The sequence below is a fragment of the Orbicella faveolata genome, unplaced genomic scaffold (assembly GCF_042242905.1).
Source record: "Orbicella faveolata isolate gen_17 unplaced genomic scaffold, um_ofav_v1 contig_5, whole genome shotgun sequence".
NCBI lineage: Eukaryota > Metazoa > Cnidaria > Anthozoa > Scleractinia > Merulinidae > Orbicella > Orbicella faveolata.
The window spans coordinates 130,325-149,533 of NW_028301580.1; the positions used below are offsets into that span (position 1 = coordinate 130,325).

Sequence of the window (19,209 nt, forward strand, 5' to 3'; positions counted from 1 at the left end):
GGCCTGGTCTTAGAAAAGCCGCCAACTAAGGGTACTTCCAAGTCAAGTACATCCAAGTCAAGTACATCCGAGTCGAGTACATCGAAGTCGAGTACATCAAAGTCGAGTATACTTCCAAGTCAGGAAGTTCAAGTAGCTTTAAGAAGATCCCAAGAGCGAAAAGCCGAAACCCGTTATCTGTACGGCATGGTGAAAGGGCCGAGACAATGAAAAGAAAGTTTAAAGTTAATGTTGATGTGACAGCAGGACAACCCGTCCCTAAGCGTGGCAAAAAGGGTGTGAGTGAATGTGTTATTGAAAGTGAAACTGTATCAATGGATTTAGATTACAAAGCTGATCCAGTTACATCTGATCCTAACCCTGTACCAAATTCAACCACTCCCACTGGGGTACTGGAAGCTGAATCCACTACATGTACTAAACCTAATGTTAACCCTGGCGTTCAAGCTGCTCCAAAACCGCAGAGCCAACCTACAGGAGACCCCGACACCCACTGCACTGCAGTATTACCAGCCACTCGCACTGCAGTACCACCAGCTACTCCCACTTCAGTACCACCAGCTACTCCCACTGCAGTACCACCAGTTACTCCCACTGCAGTACCACCAGCTACTCCCACCGTAGCACCAACCGCTACTCCCACTTCAGCACCACCAGCTACTCCCACTGCAGTACCACCAACTACTCCTACTACAGTAGCACCAGCAACGCCCACTTCAGTACCACCAGCTGCTCCAAGCTCTGTCCCTTCCAGCATAGCCAGTCCTATTGTTATAGACGATAATTTTCCTGATCCTCGTTCATGGGTCAAAATTGAAAACTGCTGTCGTGATGATCCTGATTATAAACTTGTTCTCTACCCTGAAAGCAAAGCAAGCATCGTAAAAGAGAACTACTGGCTTGCTGATTCAGAAATCCATGTAGGGCACTGCTTCTAAAGAGAGATTGTCCTTACGTAGATGGCCGTCATGATCCAGCAATAAGAGGTTCAGTTGTTGTGCCTTCAACATCAGAGTTCGTACAGATTCTGAACACAGTGTCTCACTTGGTGTGCCTTAGTACAATTGCAACAACACCTGGCACTGGAACAGTCAAAATCTTTGGTAGCATGTATCAAAAGCCCAATTTAATTCCAGTAGGACACGCTTGTCGTATGCTGATGTATCCCGTTTCTACAGTCAATTTCATTAAAGACAAGGTCCAGAGACAAGTGGGTGCCAATGACTGTGGCTTATTTTCACTGGCCTTTGCAACTGATCATGGTTTGGACCCTGTTCATCTAAGGTATGATCCAGGATCTCTGCGGCAACACTATGTTAACTGCCTAGAAAATGGAGCGATGGTGCCATTTCCCAGAACAACACGAAGGGTACCTTTTCATTTGAGCTGCAACAAATCTGCTGTTGTTATTTACTGCGTATGTAGACTGCCATATGATAAAGGTGAATATGTCCAGGGCAGCTTCAAATGCAAAGCATGGTATCATCCCGCATGTGTTAATGTACCAGCATTGGCAGTAAACAGTGGTAGAAAATGGAGATGTAGCAGAAGCAAAGATGCTGCAAAACGTAAAGCAGTACCTCTTAGAAAAATCTGACTGAACGGTATTGGCATTACATGTACGTAGATATATTCCAATAAATTTAACACTTCAAAATCCCTCCCAGACAACCACCCCTCCCCCCTCCCCTATGCATTTGACATTTAAATTTTCAGTTTGTCAAATGCCCCTGCCCCGCACCTTGGACATACTTGGAATAAACATGACTGTGAGAAATAGGAACTTTTGTGATTATCACATGGAGATAAAATTTTAATATACTGTAATGAAATTGATATAGTGGTTGCACGATCTAAGGTGCGCGTGCTAAGATGTATAGCGGTTGTATTTGAATGTATGCCCGCACAAGTTCTAAGGCTAAGAGACGGTTATATGGCGAGTACAGAATGCGCAATGTACTCGTAATACAGGACATATAAGAGAATCACGTTATGTAGTAGCCGGTGTGTGTGAGTAGACTTGCCGTGTACAAGCAAGCTGAACGTGAGGATGTCGAGTAATTAAACCGTTGGCTGTTGGACTCTTTGATTGGAAGTTGTTGTCGCTCGCGCGCGTTGCATTTGGTGTCAGAAGTGGGATCGAAGCACGACCAAAGTCAGCTGAAGTTCAGGTCAGATCGTTTTGTTTTGGTATAGATAGTTGTCCTGCGAACGGCTGTTGTGTGGTGCTGTAGTTAAGCTACACGACGAGATATTTTGACTTGTAGTGGCGTGCTGGTTGCTACGAAACACTTTAATTTATGTGGTAGCTGCCGTTGTTTGGTCGTTAAAAAATCTATTTTAGGACATTGTTTATTGGTTGCCGTTGTTAGTTGGGGTTGCCGTTAGTTGCTGGCGTGATCCAGGCGACCGTTAAAGTTTAGTTTAGTAGCGTTGATTGAACATTGAGCTCCTTTAGGATGGCCGCGGCTGATCGGAGTTATTGCGAAGTCCAGTTGGGTGCGGAAGAAAATTATTGTGGCGAGAAACGAACAGGGGAATTGAGAAGAATTCGAACGATCTGTTTCCCTATAATTTATAAGATACTTTGAATAAATATGGACAAATTCGAATAAATAAATATGAAAATTAAAAGATGAAAATAAGAAGAAAAGACTTTAGGCAGAGTTCTGAGTTCTGCAGTGACTGATATCACCTTGGATGGGGAAGAAAAAAACAAAAGATAAAAAAGAAAAGAAATCATTACAACACTGGGTATTGCGTACCTGTAACCCAACCAAGTGCAAACTCCGCTGAACACGGCTTAAGGTGGCTGAACACAGTTTTTAATACCTGTGTTTGATTCACCTTTTCCTATAAAAACCTTGTTCCCACGGTCGCCAAAAATGACAGCAACCAAGTAAACAACACAAGCTTTGGTTTTTTAATAGTTAAGCTGACGTATGTGTAGAAAATCTAGTCATTAGATTTTCTTTATATTTTGCATGCAACAAGCTTGTAACGATACTCACAAGTCAACAACATTTTGATTTTTCAACAGAGGGATCTTTAATTATCCCTTGTTGAAGGTTTAGTGGAATATCTAGAATTTCCTTTGCTAAAGTTCAGTTTTTTTCGATACTCCAGTTACTTATTTCCTAAAGTACTTTCGTGCCAAATTTCGCGAAATTCTAATGAGTGGTTCTCGAGAAATAGGCATATTCCCGAGATAGCAATTTTCTATTCAATCGTAATTTCTTGACTTTCTACTCATGCGCTGCATTTCACTAAGTTCTTTCGGTAACAACGAAAAAGCTGAGAACTGCTGGGTTCCTTGCATTGTTACCTTTTCTAACATATCTTTGTAATAAAAGATTAGAACTATCAATACACTGCGTTCTATTATAGAGAAAAATAACACAGAGAGCGGATGTTGAGTAAATAAAATGATCGCTCAATCGAGGGCATGTTTGTTTTTTGCAGACATTGTGCGCGCGCTGAATCGTATTGGCAAAAGTGCGCGCGAAAACTGTGTTCGGCCACCTTAACTACACTTATCAGACGAGTCGCGGTGCTGTCTTTGTGGTGTAATGGTTCCACGTTAAACACAGTATTATAATTCTACGATCTCTCAGAAGATAAAAAAAATAAAGAAAGAAATAAAGAAAAAAACAAATTTTGAAGCCCACTAAAATTACGATCGTAAATACCACAATGAAGATCAGTTTTAGGTCTCATGAAAGATAAATAATTATAACATACCGTGCGGTAGTCCTATCTAATTGCTATTGAGCCATCAGGAGCAAAATCTCTACGTAAGCACGGCCGTACGTCTGATAAGATGTCATGTGCAGTTTCAATTTACCTGCAAAATTTCCGTCGACTTTAGTGCAAGTTCCTTTTGTTTAAGTTTCCGCAATGTGAAGATTATTCTGAACAATCCAAACTCTACTTCGAGCCTTTAACTTTTGCCAAGTTAAGATGTTTACTTAAACGTGAGTATTTTGACTTTGTTTGTCTACATTTTCATCCAGTATTTTTGACTTTATCTGCCTACATTTTTATTATAATTAATTCGAAGAAGCGAATTTTTCATCGCCAATTTTAGAAACCAAGTTAAGCGTTTTCGCTCAACCGTTGCTCATCTGATTGTGGCGTGTTAGGATCCTAATGGCCTTTGTTTTTCTTCACCGTGCATTGTGAGAACTTTGCAGTCAATCACAAATAAACATGTATTACCGCCTAAGCTGTTGTCGCCATGTTATAAAAAAATTGGTTCATGCTTTTAGCTGTGCGTATATCGAGTTATGGATGCACTTGGGAAGTTTGGAGAGCACTCAAGAAGCTAGAGTTACTCTCGGCTGTCGCCTCGAGCAACTCTTACGCTTCTTTTGTGCTCTCCAAACTTCCCACGTGCATCCATATCTCGATATACGTACACTTAGCATATACGTACATATACGTACATATATACGTACATATACGTACTTACATATACGTGCACATAGCGGTCGCTGGTCCTACCTAATTCCTATTGAGCCATCATGAACGATCTGTGCGTATATAAGCTGACCTGTGCAGTATTAATTTAGCTGCAATATTTTCTTTGAGTTCAGTGCAAGTTCCTTTTTTTTCGGCAATGTGAAGATTATTGTGAACAATCAAAACTCTACTTAGAGCCTTTGACTTTTGCCAAGCTTAGATGTTTACTTTTAAAAGGACGTTCACGCTAATTGTTTCTGTTCATCCTTACTGCGCACACAAATTCTCACGCCATATCATGCATGAGAGCGCGCGCTAAGTAATAAAAGGAACAATGATAGGGCAGATGGCCATTGCTATAGCTTTGCCTGAATTTAACTATCTTGAAAGTTCGGTGACGCCTTTGTTTCTTTTGATGGATCATTTTTCCACCGATTTTCCATGTTTAGCGAAAAAATTAAGAAAATCTATTGACTAGAAGTTTGAATTTTTTGCAAAATGCACCATCAAATTCCGTTCTCTTTAGCTCTTCGTTTATCTGTGCGACGGTTCCAAATGCCTCTTGAACGGTTAAGTTTTGTGAAAACCTTGGTAACATTTCGAATTATTTACGCAACAGACCCACTTCTACGAAATATGACTAAGATCGTTTGCCTCCGTTGACTCACCTTCGAAAGTTTTAACTATAAACCCCTGTAGACCATGCTGAATTACGTGCGCCAATTTTTCAAAATCAGGGTAGTTTTCCACACAATTTATCTCTGAAACGAAGTTGGTGACCCCTAACTTTTTTACATTTCTGACACAAGTATTTCGTTATCTGACTGCAGTAAAAATTTAGCATAATGGCGGCAAGACGTTTGACATGTGCTCCGAAAGAAAGTTCATTTTCTTCCTCGAATACGTTGCGAAAGTCATCTTCTTTGCCGGATATTTCAATGTTATGTACTAATCCAACGAATGACGGCAGTTTTCTTGTGAAAGATACTCATCCCTGCGAATATCTTGTTGAATCTGGCAATGGTGGGACGAGTAACAACGAACAACTACTTCGAACAGCCCTAAAAGGAAAAGAACTTAAAAACCTTAGCCTTAAAGACCTCAAGTCTGAACTTGACATGCGAGGTTTAACTAAAGCAGGGAATAAAGCCGCTTTGTCTGAGAGACTGAAGTCAGCAATTTTGAACGAAGACTCTCGCCCGAGTCCTACCAACAAGAGCGTTGCTAAAGACATCGAGGCTGTCAAGACTAATGATGATCAACCCGAGGTTAGAAATTGTCCATGTTATCATCGTCTCAGTCCCCTTATTGAAGATCTAAAATCTGAGATACGTGGCATCAAACAAAAAATGTCCTGCTCGGATGATCGTCCTACTGAAGCAGGTTTGGAGTCGTCGATCAAAAGGTTTAAAAAAGAAAACGACTATTTACGTGCACAGATGGCCGCCATGAGCGAACGTTACGACCGTATAAAAGAGGAGCGAGATTCGTTGTTTCAATTATTTCGAAAGATCTGTACCAACAAAGCCGAGAGAACATTTCAGATACTACGCCATCATCGGCAAATTTGCATAGTTCAAAGTCATTAATTCAAGATGAAATTAAGGATCAAGAGTCTCAAGAGAACTCTAATGACTGGAAAACTGTTAAAACTGGTGTTAACAAGAAACAAAGAAGGTCTTCAACTGGAACGAAATCTAAATATACCTCCACGAACAACAAGCCTAACCCTACCGACAGTGAGGCTTCAGCACAGAATGACGAGCGGATAACAGTCGTTGTCGGAGACTCCCTCATAAAGAATGTTCATGGTATAAAAGTTGCTAAAGCCGTGGGTCACCGAGTAGTTGTCAAGCCATTCCCTGGAGCTAACATTCATGACATGAAATCACACATTATTCCTACGATTGAAAGATCCCCCGACCAAATTTGTTTACATGTGGGCACCAATCATTTGAGATCTTCTCCGCCGAATGACGTCGCGGATGCTATTGTAACTTAGCCAGAGAAATTGAGGGTGCGTGTGAGGCAGAGATAATCGTATCTGAACTAACAACAAGGAACGATGCCTACGGTGATGCAGTCAAAGCTGTTAACCGACGCCTGAAGCAATTTTGTAAGCAAACGATTGGAAACTCGTAAGCCACTCAAACATTACCTCAAAGGAACTTAACAAAGGCGGACTCCACTTAAATAAAGAAGGTAACGAGCTGTTGCAAAGAAATTTTATAAATTTTTTAAGGAATAATTGATCCCCGAGTTCCATGAATGTCGAGTCTAATGTTTCAACAAATTTGTTGGATCCTGTTTTAATTAATGAAAATAATCATACCTCTTCCCCAACGGCCACTTTTTCAAATATCTCTTATTCTCTACCGCCTGGACGCGGTTTTAAAATTGCCGGTTTAAATATCAATAGTCTTACAAAGCATATTGATGAACTTAGAATTCTTCTTGATGATTATTCTATTCATATTCTCTCACTTAACGAAATCAAACTTGACGAATCTATCAAAAGTTGTGAGCTCCATATTCCAGGCTATGAATTAATTTGTCGTGATAGAGATAGAAATGGTGGAGGTGTGTGCTTCTACTTAGAAACTTCGATTAATTTTGTGGTTCGTTCTGATTTGAATGTAGTTAACCTTGAAAATTTATGTCTAGAAATTCGTAAACCCATTTCAAAGCCTTTTTTTGTAATCACTTGGTACAGACCTCCTTGTTCCTCGATAGAGTCATTTTCGTATTATGAATCACTTGTCGGTAAATTAGATTCCCTTGGCTTTGAATATTACTTAGTAGGCGATTTTAACTGCAATTTGGCCTCTCACCATTATGATACGAATACTCGTCGTTTATGTGAAATATCTGATTTATATGGGCTCCAACAACTCATCACTGAACCGACCCGTATAACTGAATCCTCATCAACATTAATTGACTTAATCTATACGAACTATGTTGACAGGGTAGTCTGCTCCGGTGTCTCTCATATTGGCATCAGCGATCATAGCCTTATTTATGTTTATCGCAAACTATCTCCCGATTTCCCATCAAAGGGGCATTCTACCATATCTTACAGAAATTTTCAAAACTTTAATCGTGGAAAATTTCGCAACGATATCTTTCAACAAGACTGGAGCTGTAATTCTGATGATCCAAATATTTCGTGTGCTGACTGGAAAGCAAAATTCCTGAGCATTGTCAACATTCATGCTCCATTTAGAACTAAACTTATAAGATCACATAAGGCACCCTGGATCAACTCAGACTTGAAGAAAGGTATGCGCGATCGTGACGCTGCCAAGAGAAAAGCTGTTAAGTCAAATGATCCATGCGATTGGGCAAAGTATAAAAAGCTGCGAAACTCACTAAATAATAGGATCAAAACTGCTAAGGCATCTTATTTTTCGAAAGCTTTTATGCAATTTGAGAGCAACTCTAAGAAAACTTGGCAAACAATTAATGAACTTACATCTCGCCGTAAAAGCAACGAGACTGTGAAAGAACTGAAAGTAAATGACGTTGTAATCAATAATTCTAGTGAAATTTCAGATACTTTTAATGACCATTTTTCGGCAATCGGGCCCAGACTTGCCAACGAAATACCTCCAATAGGTCAAAATGATGATTCGAGTTACACTAATTTTATCACTTGTAACAATAAAACATTCCATTTCTGTCCAACTAGCAGTAATATTGTTTTTTCTCATCTAAACAAATTATCTAGATCTAAAGCAACAGGTCTTGATAACATTTCTGCTAGATTAATCCGTGAATGTGCTGATCTTATTTCGGTCTCTTTATCTGACCTCTTTAACTAGTCTTTGACTTCTGGTATATTTCCTGACGATTGGAAATGTGCTAGAGTTACTCCGTTGTTTAAGCAGGGTGAGCGATCTGATCTAAATAATTATTGGCCAGTTTCAGTCACTCCAGTAATTGCTAAGGCATTCGAGAGGATCGTGTATGACCAGCTATATAGCTTTCTAACTAAAGAGGACGTAATTTCTAAACAACAGTCGGGCTTTCGCTCATTGCATTCAACTATTACTGCTCTATTAGAAGCTACCGATAGTTGGGCGTGTAATATCGATCGCGGAAATGTTAATGCTGTAGTTTTTCTCGATTTAAAAAAAGCGTTCGACATTGTTGATCATGAAATTCTTTTAACTAAAATGAACCTTTACGGAGTTCAAGGAATAGCTCTTGACTGGTTCAACTCATATTTAACTAGCCGTACACAACGATGTCTTGTTAATGATTCTCTTTCTCAAACCTGTTCGCTAAAATGTGGGGTACCTCAAGGAACAATCCTAGGTCCTCTATTATTTCTTATTTACTTTAACGACTTGCCCAACTGCTTATCATCATGTCAGCCTAGGATGTATGCTGATGACACCCACATCACATATGCGGGAGCTGATCTGAGCTCTATACAGTCTAATCTAAATCACGATCTAAGTAATTTAAACAAATGGCTTACTTCTAACAAACTTACTTTAAACGCGACTAAAACTGAATTTATGTTAATTGGTTCCAGACAAAGATTGAGTACCCTTCCAGATACACTTGAGCTCTCAATTAATAATGTTCCAATAAATCGTGTCTCCTCAGTCAAATCGCTCGGTGTGTTGATCGACGAAAACCTAACTTGGCAAACCCATATTGATAAATTGTCTAAAAAGATTGCACCTGGGATTGGTGCCATAAAACGAGTTAGGCCTTTTGTCCCACCAGCTACACTGCTTTATATATACAGTGCTCTAATTCAACCTCATTTTGACTACTACGATCTTGTCTGGGGTAATTGCGGTAAAACGTTGTCGGACAGGCTACAAAAGCTTCAGAACCGCGCCGCTCGCGTGTTAACTTCCTCTAGTTATGATACTGATGCCAAAGGTCTAATACGACAACTGGGTTGGAAAGATTTGTGTACCCAGCGTCAAATTCAGAAAGCCTTAATGGTATATAAATCTTTAAATGGCTTGGTTCCTGAATACCTATCGTCTAAATTTCTAAAACGTAGTGGAATGCGCTATTCTTTAAGGGATTCCGAAAACAAACTGGTTGTACCTCATCCACGAGCTAACTATATGAAAAATAGCTTTAGTTTCAGTGGTGCAACTCTCTGGAACAGCCTACCCTGCAATCTCAGGATGATAAAAACCTTTAATCAATTTAAAAGCAAAGTTAGACACGGCATTCATGGAAAACAGGATTAGTTTAATATTTAAATTAGGATTTACTATTTCAATTTTTATTAATTAGTATTTAGCATGGACTGTTTATTAGTAGTTTATTAGTATTAATTTTTAAATATTAGTATTACCTGATGATTTTTAACCTTGTATAAAGAAATGTTAAATACATAAATAAATAAATAAAGAAAGAAAGAAAGAAAATCTATCGACTGGAAAATTTTTGTACGAACGTCCTTAAACTTGAGCATTTTGACTTCGTTTGTCTACATTTTTATTGAAAATTTTTGACTTTGTTCGCCTAAAGTTTTCATTATAATTAACGACATCTTAAAAACCAAGTTAAGCGTTTTCGTTCAACCGCCGCTCAACTGATTGTGGCGTGTTAGGATCCTAATGGCCTTGTTTTCCTTTACCGTGTATTGTGAGAACTTCGTAGTCAATCACAAATAAACTTGTTTTAGCGCCCAAGTTGTTGTCGTCATGTTATAAAAGAATTGTTTCATGGTTTTAGCTGTTCGTATTTCGAGTTATGGATGCACTTAGGAAGTTTGGAGGGCACTCAAGAAGCTAGAGTTGCTCTCGGCTGTCGCCGCGAGCAACTCTTACGCTTCTTTCGTGCTCTCCAAGCTTCCCCCGCGCATCCAGAACTTGATATACACACGATAAGCATGAAACAATTCTTTATTACAAAATCTTATATCGACGGAACGCTCAAACGTTTCGCATGGGGCAATGAATGGGCTAATGCGAGGACGAACAGGCCGTCAGAAAGTATATGTAAGGGGAGGAAATCGCTTATGTTTGCAGGGAAAATAAAAAGGCATAAGAACAGGAAAGAAAATGAGAACCCGCAATACAGAGATTTGATTACTTGGCCAGGCGTCCACTACTAGCTTTGATGATTGGACAGGAAGAGATACTCTAGTTTTAGTATTTTCTCTTACAAGGATCACTGATCACTTCATGGATGTTTTCTACGGTCTCGCATATCCTTATGTAATTCCTAACCGTTGCGTTTAACAATATTTCTTAACAATACCAGTGGGCTTTAACTTAATTTTTCGCCTCTCTAGCTCTCCCTCTTCGTGCCTCTTTGTCAATGGGTTGGATGGGGAGGCTTGGAAACTATAGATTAACCGCTTGACGCGGGCTCATAAGCGTTAATTCATCACCATGGCGTAAGTAATTTATTCTGACGTGTGCAAATTAATTGCGCAGCTGATTTGGTGCGGCAGCACGCTTAAAAAAAGCCCGCTCAATAAATCTCGCTGAAGAACGAAAGAGGTTAGCTGAAAATGGGACTTATGGCAAGACAGTTCCTAATTTGCCTGGTTATCGGTTTATTTATCTGCGTTCTTCACCGCAAGGTGTTGTCACATCGAATGTCATATCGTAAGTATTGTTAACATTTTTTCTAGTGTGAAATCCTTCAGTTAAAAAAAACTTCCACCCATTTTACAATATGTTAAGTCTTATGCAAAGAAGAAAAACGTTTCAACTCCAAGCGCACGTGCATTTAATTAGAATAAATACATATTACATTTAGAAAACAGACTCAGTTAAGGAAATTTCATGCCTGTCGTTCAAACCGTTAAAAAGTTGAGAGCGCGCGGAGTTCAAAGCGCACGTACATTTAAACGTGGCGACGTTTTTTTCGTAGCCTGAGTAAGCTTGAGGAACAGTTATATGGTCGTTTCCTCGTAGAACTAACAATGTGATTTATATAAATTTTTGCCTCATTAGCTTTAAGTCTGGCCATAACATTTTTCTATCTATAAAAAGAGTACGAAATGCGAAATCCTTAGAACGGCTTCCACCGAGCTCCTTTCCTTACTTGTTACTCGGGCTTCCGTAGGAGAGCCCGAGTCATAACGTGCAAACGTTTTGGTCGCCAAAAAGGGGGTCATGGTCCCAGGCGTTCCATGCGTAGACAATGGAGACTGGGACGAGAAACGCGAGATTGCTCGCTCTTCGGGAGAGAACGCGGTGTTTTGCGAAGAAAGTTTTGGTGAGAATCGCGCCTTAAAACGTTCATCTCACATACAAAGATGTCGATCGTTTTTGGAAAGGGTCGGCCAGCCAGGTAAGCAAAGGTCAAGCTCGAAACGTTCTTGTGAGATAACAATTGAGCCGATCGCGGCTCAATTGTTATCATTATAAACATGTGACTTGTTTCTTACACCGCGCAAGAAATTTCGATCTCCAAATTTGTAAAGACATAACTGAACTTTAGTTCACCCCTTGTATTTCCGGAAAGCGCGCCTTCCCCTAAGTCTAAAAAACGCTATTGCCCTTGCAAGAGCACCATAAAAAATCACATGTGCAATGCAGTTATCAAACAGCGTTTGGCAAAGGTTGACCAGGCGAGCGTCATTGAAAAAATCAAAGTTTAGCGAGCTGAAAACGAGGGAGCTTTTTTCGAATTTCGTCTCTCTCTTGACCCAGAATTCAAGGATGCCGCTGTGGACAGTGAAAGCAGTGTTGAAGAAGGCGAACTGGAAGACGACGATCTGGAGAAAATGAAAGTGGACGATAGCACCTTGAATAAAGGCCTGCTATTCGTCCACCGGACGAGCTGCCAACGACGTTTCCTTAACAGATACCGGAATGAGCTGTCCCTTTTAGGTGACATCTATAGTACAACGAAATATTCTCTGCCCTTCTATTTCCCCGTTGTAAATACGAATATGGAATACAAAGTCGTAGTTTCGTTTGTAACACAATGGGAGACCACTGATGCTGTTAAAGAGGCTTTGTCTGTCATTAAGAAGTGGAATCCTGATTGGGCTCCAAAACACTTCATGGTTGATTATGCTGAAGAAGAGATTTCGGAAGTGGAAGATCTTTTTCCCAGGTACCTTTGAAATGAGTGGAAATTGGTAATATCGTGAGGTTTCTTTTGTTTGTTTGTTTGTTTGTTTGTTTTGTTCTTGTTGTTTGTTGAAATATACTTTAGGAACATCCCTGGTCATAAAATAGCTTAGGAACAGCGCATACAGAAGAAAAACAGTTCAGCGCATGCCCGCAATTGCAATAATGTGTAGATCGACGTGTTGATCGAGACTGCCTTATATTTCACAATAAAACTAATTCTCTTTTATTAGAATGTCTGGTCTACATATGTGACTTTCATAGAAAGCAAGCGTAGGAGCGTTGCCTGTCAAAAATCAGCAACGGAATGAGCCATTTAAAGACGAAAGCCCTAGCTGCAATGAGAAGGATTGCCCGTGCAAGCACAGTTGAGGTGGTCGAGGAGAAGGTGCAGCTACGTAAAGACGACGAAGAACTTTGGGGACAGTCTCTCTTTAGAAAAAGGTTTGAAAAAACTAGGCTGAGACAATACGAGGCCCATTTAACTCCATTGTCCGTTGTACAATACAATTTTTCCCCACTGTTTGTTAGTGTAAGTTTACCTCTGGCGACCTGAATTCATTGTTTCATTTTTAAGGGTATATCTCTTGAACATTTTCCAGATTCAAGACAAGTCGGAAAACGGAATTTATTCAAAGTGATATGTATGACTACCGGGTAATGTTAGTTCTGAAAAGAACTGTCGTTGGTGACTTATGTCTCGACATACTAAGCGGAAGTCTTTTTCAGAGTCAAGCGACTCACTTGACTCTGAAGATGATAACAGTTCCTTTCCAGACAAACCATCATCTGGATGATCACCCTAGATGAACTACTGATACTCCTGGGTTCAAACTGGTTCCTATAAACTGGACTACCTAGTAAGGCATGCGCTAAAATAAGAACTACATGCCTGTGGCGTTTTGTTTCTCATCACATTCTACGCGTAATCCGCTACAACAAAACTACACCAGGTTTATACTCATTCTTTTTGTTTCTGTTTTTCAGCGCTGGGTTTGGGCATACCGCAAAGACAGAATACTTCTCAATGTCAACACCAACAATGGCTCCGAACGCCAAAACTTGGGTTTTAAATCAGACTGATTTGTTGGGAAGACAGAACTCTTCCTTGAGTACCATGCTAAGCATTCTGATATAGGAGTTTCTCCCAGAAAGCTGCGACAGGCAATACACTAGTTAAAGGTCATAATATCAGTCTGTAATATCACGTCGTTTAAGTTGCTTGTGTCCGTACGCCTGTAAGTAAGAATCCCGGCCCACAATTTTTTTTTTTCGAAATTGCCTCTTCTGTTTTGTTCACTGGGTCATTCCAGAGGTCAAACCACCTCTTATTTTCCCTCCACGGTAACAAAAAACAAGTAATGGGAAATTAGCGTTTTAACCATTGGCGGGCCGTACAAGAGCTTTGAAAAAGAAGTTCTGTTCAGCAACGGTCTGAGGGTAATCACCTCCAGCAGTTTTCACCTTTTAGGCGCATATATCAAAAACATTAGTACAAGTGGCATCAGTAATAACTGATAGAAACGAATAATAAATTGATTAGCCAGTGACCTGTCATTGATTTAAGGATTGATTGATTATCAATTAGTTAATGATTACTCATTTATGTGTCGGCTGGGTTAAATAAATTTACCTCGAGTTTCAGAAAAAAAATCGTTTCTGTAGTTTTACTCGCAACAGATATGTCGAAAACAATGTTAGACTTCCAGTCAGTACCACCAGTAAAATGCTGATGTGCCTCATTATCTCCACGACCGTCCTCCCTCGCTTATCAATAACTACTTGGATAGGCTGTCTTCAGCTGTCGAGATAGGGCAAGAATGCATTCAAGTGAGAGATGAAGAACGAGGCACATTTAAAGTTAAAAGCTTGGATCCCAACACCCAGGGTTGCTGGTATTGCTTGTCGTTTGGTGACGATGAAAGAATGCCACATTGTGAATGCGTTGATTGGGAGAAGCACCGCCTTCCTTGAAAGCTTTTCTCAGCTGTGTTTAGGTATTTCAAAGGTTGGAGATTTGACAAATTCCCTGCGCATTGCAGAGAATCTCCTTTGTTAACTTTGGAACATGTTGTCGTGTTTCGTAAAGAGCCAATTGCTAAAATTGATGAGGGAGAGGAAACGGAAGATGCGATACCGGAAAACAAGGTTCATGGCTCAAATGTGATTTTCGATGAAGAGCCTTCAAAACTTCCCGATAAACTGAAATCACGTAAAACGTGGAACACAAAGTGCAAAGAACCCACAAAAGAAGTCATATCATTAACTCACATCAGTGTGGATGACACTGAAAGCTTGAAGGAATTGTGCAGCCTTGTACATGATTGTATTAATATCTTGAGTAATGCTGCCCAGAAGGAAGAAGGCCTGGTCTTAGAAAAGCCGCCAACTAAGGGTACTTCCAAGTCAAGTACATCCAAGTCAAGTACATCCGAGTCGAGTATACTTCCAAGTATACTTCCAAGTCAGGAAGTTCAAGTAGCTTTAAGGAGATCCCAACAGCGAAAAGCCGAAACCCGTTATCTGGACGGCATGGTGAAAGGGCCGAGATAATGAAAAGAAAGTTTAAAGTTAATGTTGATGCGACAGCAGGACAACCCGTCCCTAAGCGTGGCAAAAAGGGTGTGAGTAAATGTGTTATTGAAAGTGAAACTGTATCAATGGATTTAGATTACAAAGCTGATCCAGTTACATCTGATCCTAACCCTGTACCAAATTCAACTACTCCCACTGGGGTACTGGAAGCTGAATCCACTACATGTACTAAACCTAATGTTAACCCTGGCGTTCAAGCTGCTCCAAAACCGCAGAGCCAACCTACAGGAGACCCCGACACCCACTGCACTGCAGTATTACCAGCCACTCGCACTGCAGTACCACCAGCTACTCCCACTTCAGTACCACCAGCTACTCCCACTGTAGTACCACGAGCTGCTCCCACTGCAGTACCACCAGCTACTCCCACTTCAGTACCACCAGTTACTCCCACTGCAGTACCACCAGCTACTCCCACCGCAGCACCAACCGCTACTCCCACTTCAGCACCACCAGCTACTCCCACTGCAGTAGCACCAGCTACTCCCACTGCAGTAGCACCAGCTACTCTTACTGCAGTACCACCAACTACTCCTACTACAGTAGCACCAGCAACGCCCACTTCAGTACCACTAGCTGCTCCAAGCTCTGTCCCTTCCAGCACAACCAGTCCTATTATTATAGACGATAATTCTCCTGATCCTCGTTCATGGGTCAAAATTAAAAACTGCTGTCCTGATGATCCTGATTATAAACTTGTTCTCTACCCTGAAAGCAAAGCAAGCATCGTAAAAGAGAACTACTGGCTTGCTGATTCAGAAATCCATGTAGGGCACTGCTTCTAAAGAGAGATTGTCCTTACGTAGATGGCCGTTATGAACCAGCAATAAGAGGTTCAGTTGTTGTGCCTTCAACATCAGAGTTCGTACAGATTCTGAACACAGTGTCTCACTTGGTGTGCCTTAGTACAATTGCAACAACACCTGGCACTGGAACAGTCAAAATCTTTGGTAGCATGTATCAAAAGCCCAATTTAATTCCAGTAGGACACGCTTGTCGTATGCTGATGTATCCCATTTCTACAGTCAATTTCATTAAAGACAAGGTCCAGAGACAAGTGGGTGCCAATGACTGTGGCTTATTTTCACTGGCCTTTGCAACTGATCATGGTTTGGACCCTGCCCATCTAAGGTATGATCAAGGATCTATGCGGCAACACTATGTTAACTGCCTAGAAAATGGAGCGATGGTGCCATTTCCCAGAACAACACGAAGGGTACCTTTTCATTTGAGCTGCAACAAATCTGCTGTTGTTATTTACTGCGTATGTAGACTGCCATATGATAAAGGTGAATATGTCCAGGGCAGCTTCAAATGCAAAGCATGGTATCATCCCGCATGTGTTAATGTACCAGCATTGGCAGTAAACAGTGGTAGAAAATGGAGATGTAGCAGAAGCAAAGACGCTGCAAAACGTTAAGCAGTACCGCTTAGAAAAATCTGACTGAACGGTATTGGCATTACATGTACGTAGATATATTCCAATAAATTTAACACTTCAAAATCTCTCCCAGACACCCCCACCCCCCAACCCTCCCCCCTCCCCTATGCATTTGACATTTAAATTTTCAGTTTATCAAATGCCCCTGCCCCGCACCTTGGACATACTTGGAATAAAAATGACTGTGAGAAATAGGAACTTTTGTGATTATCACATGGAGATAAAATTTTAATATACTGTAATGAAATTGATATAGTGGTTGCACGAACTAAAGTGCGCGTGCTAAGATGTATAGCGGTTATATTTGAATGTATGTCCGCACAAGTTGTAAGGCTAAGAGACGGTTATATGGCGAGTACAGAGTGCGCAATGTACTCGTAATACAGGACATATAAGAGAATCACGTTATGTAGTAGCCGGTGTGTGTGAGTAGACTTGCCGTGTACAAGCAAGCTGAACGTGAGGATGTCGAGTAATTAAACCGTTGGCTGTTGGACTCTTTGATTGGAAGTTGTTGTCGCTCGCGCGCGTTGCATTTGGTGTCAGAAGTGGGATCGAAGCACGACCAAAGTCAGCTGAAGTGCAGGTCAGATCGTTTTGTTCTGGTATAGATAGTTGTCCTGCGAACGGCTGTTGTGTGGTGCTGTAGTTAAGCTACACGACGAGATATTTTTACTTGTAGTGACGTGCTGGTTGCTACGAAACACTTTAATTTATGTGGTAGCTGCCGTTGTTTGGTCGTTAAAAAATATATTTTAGGACATTGTTTATTGGTTGCCGTTGTTAGTTGGGGTTGCCGTTAGTTGCTGGCGTGATCCAGGCGACCGTTAAAGTTTAGTTTAGTAGCGTTGATTGAACATTGAGCTCCTTTAGGATGGCCGCGGCTGATCGGAGTTATTGCGAAGTCCAGTTGGGTGCGGAAGAAAATTATTGTGGCGAGAAACGAACAGGGGAATTGAGAAGAATTCGAACGATCTGTTTCCCTATAATTTATAAGATACTTTGAATAAATATGGACAAATTCGAATAAATAAATATGAAAATTAAAAGATGAAAATAAGAAGAAAAGACTTTAGGCAGAGTTCTGAGTTCTGCAGTGACTGATATCACCTTGGATGGGGAAGAAAAAAAAAAAGATAAAAAAAAGAAAAGAAATCATTGCAACACTGGGTATTGCGTACCTGTAACCCAACCAAGTGCAAACTCCGCTGAACACGGCTTAAGGTGGCTGAACACAGTTTTTGATACCTGTGTTTGATTCACCTTTTTCTATAAAAGCCTTGTTCCCACGGTCGCCAAAAATGGCAGCAACCAAGTAAACAACACAAGCTTTGGTTTTTTAATCGTTAAGCTGACGTATGTGTAGAAAATCTAGTCATTAGATTTTCTTTATATTTTGCATGCAGCAAACTTGTAACGATACTCACAAGTCAACAACATTTTGATTTTTCAACAGAGGGATCTTTAATTATCCCTTGTTGAAGGTTTAGTGGAATATCTAGAATTTCCTTTGCTAAAGTTCAGTTTTTTTCGATACTCCAGTTACTTATTTCCTAAAGTACTTTCGTGCCAAATTTCGCGAAATTCTAATGAGTGGTTCTCGAGAAATAGGCATATTCCCGAGATAGCAATTTTCTATTCAATCGTAATTTCTTGACTTTCTACTCATGCGCTGCATTTCACTAAGTTCTTTCGGTAACAACGAAAAAGCTGAGAACTGCTGGGTTCCTTGCATTGTTACCTTTTCTAACATATCTTTGTAATAAAAGATTAGAACTATCAATACACTGCGTTCTATTATAGAGAAAAATAACACAGAGAGCGGATGTTGAGTAAATAAAATGATCGCTCAATCGAGGGCATGTTTGTCTTTTGCAGACATTGTGCGCGCGCTGAATCGTATTGGCAAAAGTGCGCGCGAAAACTGTGTTCGGCCACCTTAACTACACTTATCAGACGAGTCGCGGTGCTGTCTTTGTGGTGAAATGGTTCCACGTTAAACACAGTATTATATTTCTACGATCTCTCAGAAGATAAAAAAAATAGTAATAAATAAAGAAAAAAACAAATTTTGAAGCCCACTAAAATTACGATCGTAAATACCACAATGAAGATCAGTTTTAGGTCTCATGAAAGATAAATAATTATAACATACCATGCGGTAGTCCTACCTAATTTCTATTGAGCCATCAGGAACAAAATCTCTACGTAAGCACGGCCGTGCGTCTGATAAGATGTCATGTGCAGTTTCAATTTACCTGCAAAATTTCCGTCGACTTTAGTGGAAGTTCCTTTTGTTTAAGTTTCCGCAATGTGAAGATTATTCTGAACAATCCAAATTCTACTTCGAGCTTTTAACTTTTCCCAAGCTAAGATGTTTACTTAAACGTGAGTATTTTGACTTTGTTTGTCTACATTTTCATCCAGTATTTTTGACTTTGCCTGCCTACATTTTCATTATAATTAATTCGAAGAAGCGAATTTTTCATCGCCAATTTTAGAAACCAAGTTAAGCGTTTTCGCTCAACCGTTGCTCATCTGATTGTGGCGTGTTAGGATCCTAATGGCCTTTGGTTTTCTTCACCGTGCATTGTGAGAACTTTGCAGTCAATCACAAATAAACATGTATTACCGCCT

General features: G+C 40.3%; 1 protein-coding gene and 3 pseudogenes across 1 annotated transcript; all 4 read left to right on the forward strand.

Moving 5' to 3' along the window:
• Window positions 1-1,597, forward strand: LOC110042293 (uncharacterized; annotated as a pseudogene).
• Window positions 1,598-5,268: 3,671 nt separating this feature from the next.
• LOC149095608 (uncharacterized) lies at window positions 5,269-6,713 on the forward strand (annotated as a pseudogene).
• Window positions 6,714-6,725: 12 nt separating this feature from the next.
• Window positions 6,726-8,285, forward strand: LOC149095609 (uncharacterized). Its single transcript, XM_089281838.1, has one exon. It carries the CDS (start codon window positions 6,726-6,728, stop codon window positions 8,283-8,285), a length of 1,560 nt encoding a protein of 519 aa, XP_089137964.1.
• Window positions 8,286-15,065: 6,780 nt separating this feature from the next.
• On the forward strand, window positions 15,066-16,664 carry LOC149095610 (uncharacterized; annotated as a pseudogene).
• The last annotated feature ends 2,545 nt before the right edge of the window (window positions 16,665-19,209 follow it).

What these genes read in the sequence shown, in the direction of transcription:
- LOC149095609 (XM_089281838.1), top strand. Translation starts at nt 6,726, where the DNA reads ATGAATGTCGAGTCTAATGTTTCAACAAATTTGTTGGATCCTGTTTTA.